Here is a 12,041-nt window from a genome sequence, read left to right on the forward strand (position 1 = left end):
TCCAGTCTTCTCTTAAACACCTCCAGGGATGGATGACTCCCCAGCCTCTCCAGGCAGCTTGTTCCAGTGCTTAACAACTTCTTCTGTGAAGAGATACATCCTAATGTCCAGCCTGAACCTTCCCTGGTGCATGACTGTCCTCTCATCCTAGTTGCCTGGGAGAAGAGGTCGACCTCACTTGGCTACAGCCTCCTTTCAGGTCCTTTTAGGGAGTGATAAGGTCATCCCCAAGTCTCCTTTTCTCCAGGCTAAGCAACCCCAGATCCCTCAGCTGCTCCTCAAATGACTTACCCCTAGACTTTCCACCAGCTTCATTGCCCTTCTCTGGACAATGTTGGGGACAGAAAAATTGTGAATGATCTGAGGATAAAAACAAATGTCTTAATGAATCTTGGAGTGCTATCTCTCTAATGAGACCACAAAGTGGCATCAAAAATCAATCACTTCGGTTTACTGGTTTATTCTCTCATGAGCTATTACAAAGGAGCAATGCAATCCTTGAAAAGAATACAGGTAGATATTGTACTGGGATCCTTGCAGAAGACATTAAACCTGAGGAGCTGGTGATCTTGAAAAGGCTGCATTTCTTCTATTGAAACTTGCACTTGAGAATCCCATATGTTATTAATATGATTGGTAAATTACAACATTTATTTTGGAAAAGTAAACTGTATGGGGATCAAGGGATGGAATGTACTGATCCTGACTGTACACTGCAACTAACACGGGACGGTGCGGGCAGCTGCCTGCGGGCAACTCCTGCTCAGCACTGACATGATACCTCCTACATGGACTTGCCCTTCAACAGAACTGTTTTTTGTAAAGAAGTTAAAGATGACCTCAAAGGACTGAAAGGGTGAGTTTTTCCCCCAGACAGGATCTGCTCTGTGCAGTGTGCCATGGGAAAATCCACTGAGGCACTGTTCAATGCTGCATGGAGTGCCCAGCACCTGAGGAGATGTAAGATGTTACTATCTATACTCCTCTTCTTAGCCTATCTTTTTGAAGTAATCTTATTAAGCCACTTGTTGTTGGGCCTTTCTTATTGAAATCTAGAAAGACCCCTGCACGAGCTCACTCTAACCTCACCCCACACCTCCATGCAGAACAGATGGTGTTTGGTGATATCAGGCCAAAGAAACAGAGGTTTGCTTAAATAGAGGTTTACTTTTTGGGAATCGGAATGGTAAAAAAGAAAGATTATTTCATTAGAAGAATTTTAAACTCCATAGTGAAACTTAAAGAGAAGTACCAATACATATATGAGACACCAGAGAGAATTTTGACCTTTTTTGTTGTTGTTGTTGTTGTTACAATATTACCACCTTAAGGTCACCTGTAAAGAGTCTAGCAGAGCATTAATGAGAATCGGTATAACAACACTTGAAATAACCAGCACATTAGTATTTTTCAGCTGTTAAAATAATGAAAGCACAGAACTCCAAATACAGTTCAGCCTATGTGCAAAGACAGGCTTTTTTACTGGAAAAAGTAAGTCTTATTTAACAAAGAAATACTAACAAACAGATAAAAGTGCTTTGATCATGAGCACTGATGATGATCTTGAACTCAGGAACTATATTATAGACAAATCTGGCCATTATGAGATTAAACACTTTCAGTGAAAAGTATTTGTAGTATCAGTCAGTATATGGGTCAGAATTCTAATTCTTAAAGTACTCTTTGTAACTTGTGATGACAATAATGTAAAGGAACTCAAAAAGTAGATTCACAAGTACTAATTTATTATAAATTGCAGTGGGAGTTCCCAAATCACCTCAATAAATAACAGCTTTTTGAAAGCTATCTGGAAAAGTAAATTAAATTCATCACTTGTATGAATGTGCCAATATTTAATAAGTTCTATGATCCACCAGTTTCATGTAAATGGAACAAGATTAACTGTATGCATACACAAACAATAAACCATATCTTCGCATAGAAACCTTGGAAAACTGTTGTAAGTGAAGGTACACATTCTCATGCACATTATGCTATGAATGCCAAAAACCTTGAGAGTACTAGCAACTTGGAAAACAACTTAAACACTCTGGTTCTCTCCACTGTTAATAGTAAATTACCAGAAACTTAAAACGGTACTTCTGTATTGTTAATTTTTTCTTTTATCTGACTGATACTTCACCCATAAAAACAAAATTCAGGTTTTCCATCTTTTTCAATGGAAAGAACAGTAGGGGGAGCTCAAAGCTTTTTTTTCTTGTAAATCTCATAAAATCATGACTAGTTTCTTAGCAGAAGCAGGTATTAATGACAAAAGTTTTCCCTCATAAAAACAAGAGGTTTGAATATCCTATATAATTCAAAATACAGCTACAATTGCTCTCAGTATCCAAACCAAAATTTAACCACTGATTCTTCTGAAAATTTCCCAGTTTCTTCAAAGTTTTAGTTCTATGAAAACACTCTTTATTTTTGAGTAAAAAAAATAATCTCTTTCAATCTCCTTAAATACATAACCAAGAAAACAAACTCGAAATTTCAGAGGATTTTTATTTAGATTCTATGTAAGGCAATGCAAACCCACAATTCAAAATACAACCAGATTAGGAAGCAGTCCCATAGAAATACAGTACCCTGACAGCCTGCTTCACAATTATACCCATACAGGGTAATACATGGGTTTTATCCAAATTTGTTTTTAAACCATCTTAGCACTCTATACAATTCTCTATATATGTCCAAAGCAGCATGTTCTAAGTGTTGAAAAGTCTCTTTTCTCTGTCTCTTAGGACAAATGAAACATATGTTATCCTTTTCCCTACTAATGAATTTCTGTAATTCCCTTAAATATTATTATAGATTCACCAATCTTCCTTAAGAGTATAGAGCACTATCTAAAGTCCATGTTAACTGCCAGGGAATTTTACTAATAACAGCAATCACTGCACTGCTACTACTAGCTGTGCATCTCAGGCATGGGAATTTTTTCTATTTCTGCCTAAATTCAAGTTCAGAAATTATCCCATACTGGTTCAGGAAGCATACTATCTGGCTATCTGAGGTTATAGTTATATAAAATGAGGTTATATTTATAACTAAAGTTATATAACGGTAACTATAGTTATAGAATGAGGCTTACAATTCAACCCACATTTTCACTTCAGTATATAACTGAGTGTCTCAATTCCTGCTTGATACTTCCTGAAGTATCAAATGGAAGCCAATTATTTTGCTATCTTCTAACTCAGTTTTCTCCATTATTTTAAATACTTCCATGGAAATACTACTTTTGTCAAGTGTTTGTGATGGCTTTACATAAGACTCAATGAGGACCATTTTTTCTAAGTACCACAATCTTTTCTAATAGATTTTCATACAGAGAAAGAAGGATACCTCTCCTATTACTGTACTTCCACTTAGAGGAAAACGTTGATCACCTGTTGTCTTAAGATCCTTCTCTGCACTCTAAAACCATAAACAGTGGAAAGAGTATCCTGATGGACTTCTTTTATAATGTTTTTAGATTATATGTATCAATAAAAATAATTTAATTGCTCATCTGAAAATGCAATTGACTAGGTCATAACTTTGATCCTTATGTCACTTATCCCTCACACATTTCATTATGTTTTTCATTAGGAGATTTGGTAGTAACATGCAAAATATATTGATGCTCCTATTAATACAAGACATGAAGCACATAAAAAGTACAGAATTCATTACTAAAGCTTCTAAATTCTTGCATTTAATTTGTGTATAAAATACATATTGAAAAGACAATTTTATGAAGCACTATTACATGAAAGTGGGTATTTATTTTCTGTTCATATTCACTGGAGAAATAATTTTTCACTTTACATACTAAACTTCAGTGTAAGATTGTGAAAAGTATTGAAGCATGCTTTGATTTTGGATTAGTCTTCCATCATAAAATTATGGGCAATGAGATAGTTGTCCATGGTCCTTCTGGTGATGTGGTTTGGATTGCAAGAAAATACCCTCAGCTGACACACTCTTTGGATGATGGAAAGATTTATAAATAATACTTTTCCATGAAATACCAAAAGAACTACGTCTGTCTGGGTAATGTGTAACTCTTGCCTCCCTGTCCTGTGACACAGTGAGAACTAAGATGGGAATGAGGGCCTATCAGTTTATGCTTTCTAATGGTTAGACTATATCTGAAATAGTCACTGAACAAACTGGAGGAGTCACACGATTACAATGTGTATGTTAAATATCTTAGAGGAAGCTCAGGGTCTGACACTACTGCGTATGATAATGAAAAACAGTGTAATTCCATTGAAAATGATGGAGTTACTATGCTGGGAAACTTAAATGAAATCAGAATTAGGAAGCATATATCCAAGAGCAGACTGTAAGGGAAGAGTAAAAGCTAGAACAGAATGTTTGAGGTCTTAGATAAATAATACAAACACACAGTGCCATTAACCCAGCAGAGCATAAGTCCTACTGACTGCAAATGAACTAAACATTACACAAAGTCTTTATAAGTTAATAAATATGTGTGATAATATATGAATAACTTATTTTGGACTTGCACAAAAATAAGAAATCCATAAAGAATAAAAGCTGCCTTGCTAAAAATTCAAGAAGCTGAAAGAAAAATGTGCTTGAATGTGATGAACATATTAAATGCACATAAAAGGTATTTGAAACAATAGTGTTTCTATTATGCTAAAATATGAATTTATAATTTAGGTCACAGAGGTGGAAAACTAGTATCTCCTGTACTACATCTCAGGCTGAACACTTAATCACAGGCTTTGCTGACACTTTTGGGAGGCGATTTTAACCTATATAATTATCAAATAATAAAAATAAAAATAAGCCTGGATCCATAATTGGCATCCATTTAATGATAAAAGCAATACAACAGGACAAAAGTCACCAAAGAAACAGCAGGTGCCACTACTGAAAACTCAAGTATTCCTTTTCAGTGAGTGGCCATATTACTGTAGTATCAGCTCATACTATACCAATTTATTAATGTAATTTGTATCATGTGGCTATGTCAAGCGTGGTCAGATTTTTTGCTTTGTTTTTTTCATTTTTGTTTTTTTTTCAGGGCTGAAATTTATGGTCCTGTTCCACGAGACTTGTGCAGAACAATACAGGAACAACTGGCTCATGCAGGTGATCCAGCCGCTTATTCCCACAGAAGTGGTGGTCTGGATCACATTGTACCTACTAGATGTTTTCCATGAGAACGCTTGAAGGGTCAACCGAAACTTCGTGAAAGACAATGCAAATCCTTAAACTAGAAGCAAACTCTGGGAAAGTACCCAATCAACCAACCAACCAACCAAAAAACCCTAACGACATTCCCACCCGACACAATACACCGGGATCAGTTCCCTGCACTGTTAAGGAGCCCGGTCATCCGGCTGCCAGGCTGTCCTGCCGGAGCGGGGGGCGGCCGGGCGCGCCGGCGGGGAGCGCTGAGGAGAGAATGCTGGCTCCTGGAGCGGCGCGCTCGGCCGGGGTGCGCGTCCGGCACCGCGCTGCGCGGGGTGGGCACGGCGGGGGTGCCACGCCTGCTTCTCTACACAACATCCCTCTTCTGGCGCTGGTGGAAAGTAGTATTAAGAGGTGCGTCTGAAGAGCAACAGCGTTTCGAAAAATACTTGGGCTTTTTCAGAGATAGGTCGTCCGTAAGAACCTCGACATGTAAACAGGTAGAAGGAAACAAGTTTCTAAAATTCCACATAAATCAGGTGAAAAAACAGAGGGGTTAACTCCTCGCTAGTCATTAGCCTGTACCTTAGCACCTTGGCGAGCACCTTCTACTTTGAAATAGTAACACTGAGAACCATTCAGAAGGTAATTTGTCAAAACTACACACACTGGAACAAACTGGTATCAGTTGAAGGAAATTGCAAATACTGGATGTTACTCATTTAACAACAGAGAAACAGCAGATAATTGGGGGGTTTTTTCCCCTTAGAAAAAGACCAAAAAAACCACAACCCAAACAAAACCAGCAAACAAAAACCTGATTAGGATGGCATACTGGAAGGATAATTTGCTCAACTCAGACATACTGGTAGCCTGTAAATTTACTGGAAGCATTCACAAACAAGACTGAGATGTGCATAGCACTGTACAAATATCTTAATGCACAATGGCAACCAAAAAGCACTCACAAGATATCCCTTTGCTTAAGATGGGAGGCTAATTATGAAAATCCTATGATGTTGCTATACACAATCTTCTGTTTTACTGTCATGTGAGTACCAAGTTCAGATACCATTTGGAACCTGTCAAAACATCAGAGAAAACCTGTCTCAGGCAGAAGAGACAGAGGAGAGTGACAATAAATATCTTCAGGCATGTGGAAGGAAGAAATTGAAAACTGGTATAGATTAGTGCAAAGAAGGTTATGGAGATGATAAAACATAGTGGTAGTTTCCCAATCTTTGCTGTCTTATGAGTGAGAATACCAAAGGTGCAGGGTGTTTTATACCATTTTTTCTCCCTCTGTCAGTCCCCTTTTTAATTTCCTGTGGCAGTAAGCAACATTAAAACATCTCACAGGCAACGGGTTGCTATGAGCCATGTACTGGAGACTACTTGAATAGAGGAATATGAGATTATTAGTGCTACGGGGAAGGCTTATCAGGAAGTAGCTGTCCAGGATTACATAACAGTATGGATAGTATCTATGGATAATAATTACCTGTATGGGCAATAAAGATTTCTGTCATTTACTGATAGTTGTTATTAGGATAAAATATTTATAAAGGATGTTTCACATTTCAAAACAAAAGCCAACCATTATCGAATTGAGGTTTGGAAAGAAATTTCCTCATAGGTTTATTATCATGTAATTGTCCATAATGGGGTTCTTCTGACTTCCACTAAGTCATGAAGCAGATGGGTAAAACAGTGTATAATGGCTATCTGCTGATGCCTTACTCAGGACTAGATGGCTCATCCATTAAAAATCTGAAGATATCTAAAGATTTGAAATCCAGTTATATTAATAGGAGTGGTACATACAGATTACAGTTACGGTCTGTGGGGTGTCTTTTCTCATTAAAAATGCAAAATTAAATGACAGTTCTGCATTTGAGGTACACACTGTGTTCATGCCTCCTATAGTGAGCATATAAAACAGTTAAGAAAGTTTAGTCCAACTTCTCCCACTGCAGACGATTACAGTTTTTATTGGAACAGTGTGCCCATGGCTGTGGAGGGAATATTGATTCAGTTTACCTGAAGGTTGGAAACTCATTTACCTGTTCCTACCCTTTTTTCAGGATGTGATTCCTGAAGATGGTTGCTGTGGATTTGGACACCATGTACAAAACATCCAGGAAGTATTCCTTGGGAGCTTTACCATACACTCACCTTCACTCTTTTGGACCCTGGCATTTAGAAAACTCTAGTATTTATCTTGAAAATCCTGATAATTATTTTCTTGATGTAACCTCCCCCTTTTTTGTTACTTGTTGTCTCTGTAATTCAGTGTTGACTCTTTAGAAATCTTAATTGCATGTAATATTAATGCATCTTGGACCAGAACACAAAACAGGTGGATACATAGAGACACATATACATACAGGTTAGGTTTTAAAATAGAAAATATGCTTTGAATTAAATATAATCTATTTGTAATAGCTGGACCTACCCAATTTTGACTAAAGGTCATTGACTAGAATAAAGAAAAAAGATTCCAAGTTGTATCAACCATTTTTATACACTATATATATTAGTACAATATAGATCTACGTGGAAATCATGCATTTTTTTAAGTAATGATTTTTTCATGCTCTAAAAATTGATTGAATGTATTATTTTCCTGATTGTTTTATTCCCCTCATTGTCTTACTCTTTACGGCAGACCTTGCTTAAATAATTCTGTCAGTACATATGTAAACTTTTAGGAAAGAGCATATGAATTTCAAAATAGATGTCAGCAGGTACTGGTGAGGGTATCACACATGGAGCTAGAAGATAAGAGCGTGATGTGCCTTTCTACCCACTACATAGGCTAGTACCAGATTCACAGCCGATTTGGCAACATATACAAGTAGCTTAAAATGGAGGTGGCCAAAGGAAGTGCAGGTGTGGGAATTTTGTGAGACGTTTATGAATTCACAAAAACTAAAAGGTACATCAGTGCGTTCTACTCGATTGTATGCCATCACCCTGGGGGCTACCGAAGGCTACGTGGGGACAGCTTTTCTGGGACTGCATCACGCTAGGGGCTACCGAAGGCTACGTGGGGACAGCTTTCCAGGGACTGGGCCTGAAGCAGGGGCTGGGGCGAGGGGCGAATAGAACTCACCGCAGCCGAATACCGGCCACACGGGCGGCGTTCCGTGGGGTGTCCCAGCGCGTTCGTGCCGAACGCACGGCTTTGCCTTCCCAGTAGGGAGGCAGGGCGCTAAACCTTCCGGGTGCCTGACGGTGTGCGTGTGTCCCGCTCCGCCTTCCCATTCCGGCCAAAGGTGGAAAAGGCATTTTCGTCTCCTTACTCCTTCCTTCCTTTCAACCCGCCACCTTTTCCGCCAGTCCCTGCCAACCCAACTCATCTCTCCTAGGATGGGAACCGAATAAAAATGTGTGCCCACGACTAAAAACAAGGGAAGCGAAAGCATACACGGCGTTAGGGAAGGCGCTGCCCGGCAGGACAAACCACAGCAGGCACAGCTCCTCGCGGCCATTTGGTGCGAGAATCCGCTGTCTCTCCCCTCGCCTCCCTCCTCTGCCCTCCTCCGCCGCCGCAGGGCGGGCGGGGCGGCCTTGGGGGGCGGCACAGCGCGGGCGGGGGCTCGGCTGCCCCGGCCACTCGCCCCCACCGCGCAGCGGGGCGGAGAGAGAGCGGGAGCGGCGGCGGGAGACGGGCCGCCATATTCCTGCCGCACCACGCCCGCGGAGCCCAACCATTTAAAAAGCCGGTCGAGCTCGACCCCTGCCAGTGCACTCGTTTCCCTTTCCGCTGCTCTGCTTGGCAACGCGGGGAGGGCCGAACCAAGCGGAGCCGAACAGCGGCAGCTCCCTGACAGCAAACCCCGCTTTCCCTTACCACCCCCCCCACCCCCCCTCCTGCTTGGAAAGACGAGCGGCCGAGGCGGCGGGAAGGAGGAGCGGCCGCGGGGAAGCTCTTCCTGCCGGGCAGCAGCGGTCTCGCCCACCCCGCAGGAGCCGGGCTCCCGCTCCGGGGGCGGGGAGCGGCGGGGAGATGTGTGCGTGTGCGGGGCGGGGGAGGGATTAGTGGGTATTAGCGCTTCCACGGGGGGTGGGGTGGTCGCGTCGGAGGGCGGTGGGGGTGTCGGCGGCCGCCAGGGACACTCGGGGACCGCGCAGGCTGCGGGCGGCAGCGAGGGAAGGGGAGCAGCAGGGCGAGGGGTGGCTCGGCTGGGTAGCGCTGCTGCTGCCGCCGCGGTGGATGTTTCCATGTTGTTCGGTGCATGATTTAGAGGAGAGGAGGAGTTGGCAGCGGCGGGTGTCAGCGGCAGGGAGCGGGGATCCGCGCCGCCAGCGGCCCTGCCTTTCTTCTCGCCTTTCTGTGGCATCGAGGCTGCCCTGCCTGCGCGGCTGCCCTGCGGCGGCCCCCGGGCTCTCGCAGAGCGCCTGTGCCCCCCGGGGCCGGAGCGGCGGCGGGGTGCGAGTGTGCGTGCGGGTTTAGGGGGGGTGGGGGCTGTGTCTGAACCAGTTAGGAAGAATGACTCTGGAGTCCATCATGGCGTGCTGCCTGAGCGAGGAAGCCAAGGAAGCCCGGCGGATCAACGACGAGATCGAGCGGCAGCTGCGCCGGGACAAGCGGGACGCCCGCCGTGAGCTGAAGCTGCTGCTGCTGGGTGAGTACGGGGCTTCCTCTGCTCGCCTCGGGCCGCTCGCTTCGGGCCGTCGCCGGCGCGCACGCTCCAGTTGCCGCCGGGCTGCAGCCCGGGCATCGCCGCCGCCTCGGTCGCCCTCCGGCCGGTGCGGTCCGTGCCGGGGCGCAGGCACCCGGCGGCGGGAACGGGGCGGCGGTGACGATGCCTGCGGTGCCTCTGGGCGCTCGTCGCCCCCGCCGCGGGGAGCCGCAGGCCGAGCCCCCGCCGCGGGGAACGGGGCGTGTGTGCCCGCCCGCGGGCATCGTCGGCGGGTGGGTTCGGTGTGGAATGGGAAGCGGCCTTCTCAAATGGAGAGGGAACGGATGGCGGGTGAGTGAGGGGGGTGCTGGGCGATGGGCGAATGTCGATGTCTGTGGGAGAGCGATGGTAGCGAAGCGGATTAAGGGAGGGTTTCGCAGGGGGAGTCGCTGTGGAGATCGATGGTGACGGGTGTGATATCTGCATTGTTCCGTGAGCTTCGGGAAGGCTGTTAGATCACCGGTTGCATTTTTTATTGTGATTTTTATTTATTGAAGTAAAGTGGGATAAGGGGCTCGTGCACCGGTTTCTGTACAGGAAAGGGAGCCTCAAAGGCCCAGATGCACATGCCGAACTGAGGGGTAACCTGAAGTGTGTGGGATGATTACAGGATCTTTAATACCGTTGGAATCCACCCACTGGTCAGGAAATAAAATCAACTGTATCATTTCTCCTTAATTAAAACAGAGGTTGCTATTTTAGAGCTGCAAGTATGCAGAAGCAGCGTTTATCTAATAGAAATTTGGCTTATGTTAAAATACGCCTTTTGAATTAAAAGATGTCCAATGTGATGCACTGTGTCGCGTAGCTCCCTGGTAATAGTTTCTGCCTGGACTCACAGGCCTTTAAATATTTTTGCATTACTGTCTGGTGTGTGGATGAATGGGTATGTTCCAAGTGGATGCAGGATGTTTACGGTGAAGATTTTTTTCTTGGGCCTTGTATATGAAGTAGTGATAGGTACTGGGGGAGTAAACTGCCTCTTCAGTGAGGTAAGGCAAGTTGAAAGGAAAAGTTCAAATATGTTTTAGTGCTTCCATATGAATATGCTATTTCCTGAAGATTATCTTCTGGATATAGAGAAAATTGGGATCTCTAACTGGTGTGGGAGAGTAGTAGTGGACACAGATGCAGCACTCACAGTAATAATGTTCTGTCGCATTTTGGCCTGATTTTGGTTTATGGCAGTGCATGATGTGACTTCCAAGATTCACAAAGAAGATAAAATAGATTGCTCTTACTTAATATTGTGGATAAGTATGAGTAATGATAGACACTTGCTTCAGGAGAGGCAGTTCATATATTTAACCTGTTACTCAGGTCCAAATTGTTTCTATATATTCTTGATTTTTCTTGCAGTAGTGCTAGAGGGTTCTCCCAGATTTTCAGAAATATATGAAATTCTTTGAATGAGACCAATATATATTACCTAGTGAAGAAATTCAGAGATTCGCTTCTGCAGTAAGGAATGCAGAACTTGTGCTGCTTTGCAAAGTTCTCCCATCACTATGATGAAGTATTTGGGGTAGGTGATGGTAGATTGGAGTCCAGTTATGGCATTGCTTTGGCCCAGATAATGTGTGGTGATCCACAGAAGAAAAGCGGAGAAGCCAACCCATAGAAAGAGTTAGGGAAAGCTCTGTTGAGTTACTGTATGGAAGATTCCTGCATTCATCATCAATGCCACCGAAGAGCTCCAACAGACTTGTGAAAGTGGAGGCATGATGTACTAGAGATCTAGAAGGGTGAACTTCTGGCTGCATGTAGCAGCATAGCTCTATACCCGGGTGATAAAACCAGTATCGAAATTGTTACTGTACATGCGTTTTTTTGTCTTTCATTTTGTCAGCTTCTGTCATATGTTTAACTGAAAATGTATGTGCTCATTAGGATTAACACTTAATGATCTTGTCTTTTGAAATGCTGTGTGTGGTGAAGGACTCTTGGGAGTCTTGGTATTGTGTAGACTCAAGTTTCAATTTGTGAAACAATTTTAGGGAAATTTCTTTCATAAGTAGGTTTATCTTAAGTACCTTAGAGCACTTTTTTTTTAGTTACTTTCATTGCTTGCCCAGCATAGCCAATTGCTCGGTTACTAAGTTTGTTGTTCGTGTGGGTCATTCACATGGTTATGAGACAGACAAAACCATTTTAAAATGAAAACATATTAATTAAAAATGGTGAGGCTGTTAG

The 12,041-nt window shown here is 43.2% G+C and overlaps 2 protein-coding genes across 2 annotated transcripts in view; one reads left to right on the plus strand and one right to left on the minus strand.

Annotated features, from left to right (window-relative positions):
- CEP78 (centrosomal protein 78) overlaps positions 1-8,537 on the minus strand; it is a 52,107-nt gene extending 43,570 nt beyond the window's left edge. The window contains exon 1 of the mRNA XM_048291248.1: positions 8,276-8,537. Coding sequence (XP_048147205.1) covers positions 8,276-8,522 — 247 coding nt within the window. The 5' untranslated portion in view covers positions 8,523-8,537. The remainder of the gene's footprint in view (positions 1-8,275) is intronic.
- Positions 8,538-9,237: 700 nt separating this feature from the next.
- The window catches only part of LOC125319553 (guanine nucleotide-binding protein G(q) subunit alpha), a 119,154-nt gene continuing 116,350 nt past the window's right edge, over positions 9,238-12,041 (plus strand). Inside the window, exon 1 of the mRNA XM_048290849.1 lies at positions 9,238-9,791. Coding sequence (XP_048146806.1) covers positions 9,656-9,791 — 136 coding nt within the window. The 5' untranslated portion in view covers positions 9,238-9,655. The remainder of the gene's footprint in view (positions 9,792-12,041) is intronic.

This window comes from Corvus hawaiiensis, chromosome Z, assembly GCF_020740725.1.
Source record: "Corvus hawaiiensis isolate bCorHaw1 chromosome Z, bCorHaw1.pri.cur, whole genome shotgun sequence".
Classification (NCBI taxonomy): domain Eukaryota; kingdom Metazoa; phylum Chordata; class Aves; order Passeriformes; family Corvidae; genus Corvus; species Corvus hawaiiensis.